This window comes from Scatophagus argus, chromosome 2 (genome assembly GCF_020382885.2).
Source record: "Scatophagus argus isolate fScaArg1 chromosome 2, fScaArg1.pri, whole genome shotgun sequence".
NCBI lineage: Eukaryota > Metazoa > Chordata > Actinopteri > Scatophagidae > Scatophagus > Scatophagus argus.
The window spans coordinates 23,706,570-23,713,320 of NC_058494.1; the positions used below are offsets into that span (position 1 = coordinate 23,706,570).

The 6,751-nt window shown below is 44.3% G+C and overlaps 1 protein-coding gene across 2 annotated transcripts; it reads right to left on the reverse strand.

Annotated features, from left to right (window-relative positions):
- Positions 1-112: 112 nt before the first annotated feature.
- Positions 113-6,556, reverse strand: LOC124049957 (synaptogyrin-3-like). Of its 2 annotated transcripts, none has more exons than XM_046372125.1 (4): positions 5,993-6,556; positions 3,404-3,638; positions 2,913-3,058; positions 113-1,152 (listed from the first exon to the last, which is right to left on the reverse strand). In XM_046372125.1, the coding sequence occupies exons 1-4, from the start codon at positions 6,095-6,097 to the stop codon at positions 925-927; spliced, it is 714 nt and encodes a 237-aa protein (XP_046228081.1). In that variant the 5' UTR covers positions 6,098-6,556; the 3' UTR covers positions 113-924. The 2 variants fall into 2 exon arrangements, with proteins under 2 accessions (XP_046228081.1, XP_046228089.1); XM_046372133.1 differs by having other exon boundaries at positions 1,010-2,820.
- Positions 6,557-6,751: the final 195 nt, after the last annotated feature.

Sequence of the window (6,751 nt, forward strand, 5' to 3'; positions counted from 1 at the left end):
CATCTTTGCAGCTCGGTCTCAATATATAATTGTATTAAAAAGAGATTCTCATATTGCAAGAAGCAAAGAGGAAATTATTTAAAGATGATGTGAACAAAGGCAGGCCAACAGCTCTGTTAGTGGTGGCGGTGGTGGTGAATAGATTTTATTTTTCTTTTTTTTTTTTTTCATTTTACCACGTCAGCATATCACAATAAAATATTTAATCACATGAATATTTCACACTGAAACACTACAGCATTCAGAATGCATTAAGCCGTTCTGCCTTTATGTCCCTGCCAAGAAAATGAACCAATTTCTGCTACTTCTGCCACCCTCATTGATTTTCTCACAATCTATTGGTCAAGCTGCTTGTCGGTCTCAGCTTCAGCCAATGGGAGGCCAAAGGTGTGCAGGGCAGCTTGTGATTGGTCAGACTGACTAAAGGGAAACAGAAGGCGATAAACGGAGCCAAGCAGCTTCACTGTCCTCCATATTTCCTTCACTAAAGACCTTGTATCCCTTTGTAAGGCAGGTGGAGCATCATAACTGATCTACATCTATGTTAATCTGCACCTCACCATATGAACATGCAGTCAAGGTGTATGTGAGGACTTCCAGGTGTATATACATGTGTTTCCAGGTGTGCATGTATATCTGTATCCAGGTGTGAGTAAGTACAGCCGTGTATGCGTGCGTCAATACATGTGTGTGTGTGAGAGAGAGAGACAGTGAGCGTGTGCATGAGCAGAAGACAGTGTCTAAGCTGAGCCAGCAGTTGAAAATAGATCAAACATCACATGACCCAAAATCCCACCAATCCCAAGGGAGGACGGAAAGACGCTGATCAGCGAGGCAGGAAGTTGGCCGTGCCCGCGTCCTATGCAGTGTTGTTCAACTCACGCCTTTTTCTTTCCGTCTGTCTGTCTGTCTGTCTGTCCTTCTCTAGAAGGCCGGAGCCATAGGTCTCTGCTGTGTGAGCCTCTGGGGGTCCAGGGTTTCAGTGAAGGGCGGGGCTTGATAGGGGTTGGTGGTGACTATGGTGGCCCCGTTGGCGATGGGGTAGGGTGTAGCTCGAGCGTTACTGGTGGCAGGATCCAGCTGTTGCCATGTGAACAAGTTCCTGTTGCTGCCAGTTAAGAAGCGCCGCAGTGCGCTGAGCGTCAGCACAGCCTGTTAGTAACACACACACACACACACACACACAGAGGTATTAGTGGCGGCTGCTAGTCACACATCGTTCTGCATTAAAACTACAGATCAGCTGACTGTCACAGAAGGGATGCTAGCTCTTCTGTGAGGCAGAATGCTAACAGCAGTGTGCTAACGTGCTGCTCAGAATGCTAACATTACTGATGTTTAGCAGGTGTACCAGGTTCACTTTATTAGTTCTGGCTTGTTAGCATGCTAGCATTTGCTAATTAGCACCAAACTCAAAGTACAGCTGAGGCTGATGGGCACGTGACTTGTTTTGCAGGTATTCAGACCATGAATGCCTGTACAGTCATGGTCTCCAGAGGGTTGTCATTCATTTTGTCTCCAGCTTAGTAAACCACCTCATCTTTCAAACTCTGTGCCTCCAGTTTCTAAGGCAAATTTTCTTAGATTAATAAGAATTAAATTAAATAACATTAAATAACGGACTAGTAAACCAATTTTAATGTGTAAAATCAATTCTCTAAAGAGTAGCCAAAATCAAATATGATGCAGCTGCTATAAATTCTCTACAGAAGAATCCTGGAATAATTTAACACGTAATTTTAATTTAACATGACTACTGTAAAAAAAAAATTGACAGACTAAAAGAGACTTTTGCACTGCACACTTGACACAATAACAGCTTAACCTCCTCACATCCTCTGACAGCGAGATGAATGGCTGCCATAGATTTTATGGTAAGATTACTTTAACAGGCTTTAGTGAGTTATCACTGGATAGTAAATCATTTGGTCTCTGTCTTACTGGCAATGTTTTCTGACATAGAAATTCTTCTTTTTCAGCTATGCTGCGTTCACACCCCCACGGTTACACACATCAACACCTGGAAACTGTGCAGCGGAGCCACATTCTGACCTGTCGGCTCCTGAGCAGGGTTAAAGGCCTCGCTCTGGGCTTCCTCAGTGGTTGTAATGCAGGACATGCAAGTGCTGCTCTTTTATTTCCCCCACTAAAATTTATCCTGCTGGTCAGTGGATCAGATTTGACCTTTCCGACCAATAGTAAAGACACCATGTCCAGTTCCTTCCTTTGGTTCCTTGAAAAGCAGTTCCAGGAACTACTTTTCTAAGAACTAAAAGGTTTCCTCAGCGTTTTGTTGTCTGTGTTTCCACCACAGTCTGAAGACACATGGAGATTAGGAAAATTACCCCGATGAGTTATGACAAAACAGCTGTTTTTATAAATCATCTGTGTGAGCGCTGTACAACACAGCCTGGACTCATTGTTAGTCCATCTGTCGTATGGTCTCTCAATGATCAGACAACAAAACACAAACTGATTTATGGCTGCAGATTTTTTTTTTTTTAAATTGTGTACTTCCTGTCATCTGTGCTATATTTTGATATATCGGCTTTAACCATATTACCCAGTCCTACTCCGAATCAGCAATATTCTACTACTCTACTATTTAACTTCCATTACTTGCTACAAAACCTGACCTTTCATGACAAATTTACAGAGACGCCCTTAATCAGTAAGTTATTTACAGGTACGTGTGTGTGTGTGTGTGTGTGTGTGTTAGACTAGAGAGAGGGTGGGAGGGCTCCTGGACAGGAGCCTCTGCTCGTCCTCCATGAAGGAGATGCTTTTAAAACTGCTCATTGCCAGCAGACACTGATAACCCTGCAATACACACGAACGTGATGGTGAACACACATGAACGTACGCACACACAGAGGGAGGTGAGGTTTACACACAAGTGTGGGCATACACACCCAGGTAAGGATGGAGAAGAAGCAGAAAGCGATGGTAGCTCGGGCAGCGTCAGAGCCCTGGGCCAATGGCAGCTCTTCTGGGGAGGTAGCCTGCCACTGATTGGCCAGGAAACAGAAGCCAACGAACCACAGGAAGCTGGCAAGACCTGAAGGTGGGACAAGGTCTTATTAAAACCTTTATCAGAGAGCTCATCCTGATAACACAGAACAATACTTTTTTTAAAACCTTTCTTTTATTTTCTCAAATCTCTTCGACTTTAGACACATACTTCAGAACTTTATACTTCATACTTCAAACTATTCAATCTGAATCTGTAATTTAGAGCTGAAATCAGAGGTTACATAACTGAAACTTTATTATTCTGTTTGTAATCTGGCACAGTTATATGTTTTTAACCCCAACATTTTTCAACTTCCTTTTAATATTCTTGGCTTTTGATGGGTTTGGACTTTTTTGCCTACATATTTTATTGTTTTTGCTGCATATGTACCAGAGAAGAAGAGGTCGAGCAGGACGGCGCGTCTTCTGTCTCTGACGCTGCTGATGGAGGGAAAGTAAACGTCCAGGATGAGGAAGAAGATGCTGCCGAGGAAACAGGCCACGCCCACAGTGACGCCGTAGTTGCAGGCGTCGGCGTTGTTGTTGAAGACGCAGAGTAAACGCTCGCTGCCGATGTTGATGTAGCCCTCGTTCACGATGCAGCTGAACACCACCATGGAGAAAACCTGCCAGGGGAGACACGTGGGCTCGTCTGTCATCTAACAGGTGGGAGAGAATGAGCTCACACTGGAGCACGAATGCCTTTCATTCCTCATACGTGCCCCACAAAGACACACACCAGGACATACACTGCTTTCAGATACAAAGACATACTCCTCTTCTATGTGGAGGCTGTGCAATACCTTTAAAGGTTTAGTTCACGCAATTTACAGATGTTTCCCCCGATTACAAACTGCTGCAGACTTGGTTGTTGTGAATTGTTGTCAAAGGGGTTCAAACAGAGCAAACATCATTTCTTAAAGGGTCAGTTCACCGAAATTGCACAACATCTTCCCATTCGCACCACGGGCAGGTTTAGCTTTATTTGCAGAGGTTCTTTGATCCGCCACAGAGAAATGCTGAACAGCAGCGTGTCAGTGTGGATAATGCAAAGGCCTCACCGTCAGCAGACGTCAGAAACACCCTTCTGTGTCAGGAAGAAAACCCTGTGAGGGAGGGTCTGTGGGTCTGTGAGTTCGATTTATACTGCTAAGCCATTTTCTGAGTTGTTTTCCAACTTCCAAGCCTGGAAATGACAAATTGAACGCCACCCGAAGACAGAATTCTAACTCATCCTGTCGGTCGACCTCAGAACAAACCAAGATGGCTGTCCAGAGCATCGACTGTAAATGAAAGCTGTTGTTTTGCAGGGTTTTTTTCCACCTTTGTCTTTTTTTGTGTCCAATTTAGTAAGCCGTACACACAATACCGTGTCACTGCTGCTCGTAGGCATGTGGCTATGATCTTGTTAGGCGTGAAAAACCACGTAACGTGATGTTCATCAAGTGGTGCTGCTTGTGACCGGCCGATGTTGCCATAACAACAATGACTGAATAACGTTACGAACAAGCTGTCTTGTGTTGTGGCAAACAGAAAGCATCCGACTCGTTCTTTAACGGATGTGATGTCACTCCCAGTCACTCTTGGCTGTTGAGTTTTTTTCTAATACACAAAACAAAATTCCAGTTACCAGGACCAGATGAACCCCAAAAGCGAGTCTGTCTGTTTGTCTGAGTATAATTTGATAAAGTGTTAATTTATCTAAACGCTATCTGAGCGTAACATCGAACTTATCAAACTTTTGAGACAAGACCCCCTGAAGGCCTCGCTCCATTGGAGCTGGAAAACTTACTTGACAGACAGAAAATGAATCTGCTGTTGTACTGTTAACTGCAAAAATGAAAGTAAACATTAGCTTTATCGATTTGCGCTGCTTTTTACCTTTTTGTTTTAGGTCACTGAACATCTGGATACTGTTAGGGACATTTTTTTGCTTTTTTCCCTGACATTTTACAGAGAAAACAATTAGCAGATTCATTGAGAAAATAACTTGCAGGATAATCAATAATGAAAATAAACTGTTAGTTTTAGCCCTGTGGTCCATTTAAGTTCATTTCTTTCTTTTCTTTGCAAGAGTTTGTCAGGCTGTTGAACTCAGTAGCTTAGGGTTTTGCATGGTTTTAAGGTCTTCATGTCATGTTATTTAAAAATATTAATTTACAGGTTCTGCAGTCAGAATCCTGCTTAAGTAAAAGTACAAAAGGATGAACATCAAAATACAGTAAAAGTTAAAAACTTATTATGTATCAGGCCACAGCTACAAATGTGTCAGCCAAACTATAGTGGAGTAGAAGCGTAAACTAAATGAAACTGAAATTCTGCTTCCTTTTCTACAGTTTGATTTGGTTTTACTCCTGTATTTTATCTCACTATGAGATGTGTGCAGATTGCCAATTTGCGCTGGCAAACTGCTTATGACGAATCACGTTGACCTGAACTGAATCATGAGACACATGAGAGACATTGAGGACATTATAGAGACGGGGTTAGTGCGAGTAAAGCCAAAGTGTTAACAAAACAAACACGTTAAATGCTATCGGGTGACTCACAGCCGCACAGCATCCGAGTAGACAGGCGGCAAAGAGGTGTCACACTCCGCTAAAGACAAAGCGCTCACATGAGCTCAGGCGAGACATAAAGACGCTCCAGATGAACCACCACGGGCTGGATAAACATATGATAATGAGAAGCTGCTGCTGCTGCTGCTGGAGCCCCAGCCAGCAGCTGCAGCACTGAAATCTTTTCTGTTTAATGCGCCTCTAGCTCCAATTAAAACTCTTGGATACGTCAGACGCTTCATTAAAATACTGGTTTATGTTAATCCTGACGCGACAGGTTAAAAGACACAGCAGAGCGGGAGACAATGTGGACGAGAGAGAGGGACAGAGAGGGAGACGGGGGGTGACGGGGGGTGGGGGTGATGGGGTTGTACAGGTAGGCCTGTCCATTGATGTCTGTCCACATTGCAGAGGAGGCTTACCCACGACAACAGTCTCAGGATGGTCCGGGGATGCGTGAAGAAGGCGACCGGATCGAAGGTGAAGCTCCCGGCCTTCCCGGCGCCGTACGCGCCCGCTGGCTCCATCCCTCCGGCTTTGAGCTGCCCGACGCCCGCTGAGAGAACGAGAGGAGACGGTCAGAGAGCTGCGCGGAGCGGCAGCGTCCTCCTCCTCCAGCCTCCTCCGTCACACCGCGTCACTGAGAGCTGATCACAGGCTGCACCCCGCAACCAACCGTCATCACGGATTCACATTCAGAAATGCTCATTGAGGGGATGCTTTCTTTCTCCTCCTCCTCCTCCTCCTTCTTCTTTGTTCCTCAAAGGAGCTACAGACCGTGCAAACCTAAATTTGCCATGCCAGACTATTGTTGAAATTTAGGGCTAAAATTTCAGTATGATACCATGCCACAACAGCAGGGCTTTAGTGAGGGTTGCTGATGAACCCTTCAAAGAGTCTTGAGGACGTTGTTATGATTTGCCCCTTTTTCTTATAATTTTTAATATCTCAACACAAACATCTCAGTGCCTTTTTTCAAAGCACCACCTAATGTGCCGTCCAGGTAAGTTAACAGAGAAGCGAGACTTCATTTGGTATAGTTCATTCTTCAATACGAATATGATTATGTAAATAACACTTTTTCATTTATCACATGATCTGCACTATTGACATGCAGAGTCGGGCGATGCGTCTCCACTTCATGCAACTGTGCACAATTGAAGCCGATATGAGTGCTGCCA

Coding starts and splice junctions, on each gene's coding strand:
- LOC124049957 (XM_046372125.1), bottom strand. CDS start 6,097: ATGGAGCCAGCGGGCGCGTACGGCGCCGGGAAGGCCGGGAGCTTCACC. Junction 3,059..3,403: donor GCTCGACCTCTTCTTCTCTG/GTACATATGCAG, acceptor TCCCACCTTCAG/GTCTTGCCAGCTTCCTGTGG. Junction 1,153..2,912: donor TCTTCTCCATCCTTACCTGG/GTGTGTATGCCC, acceptor TGTTACTAACAG/GCTGTGCTGACGCTCAGCGC.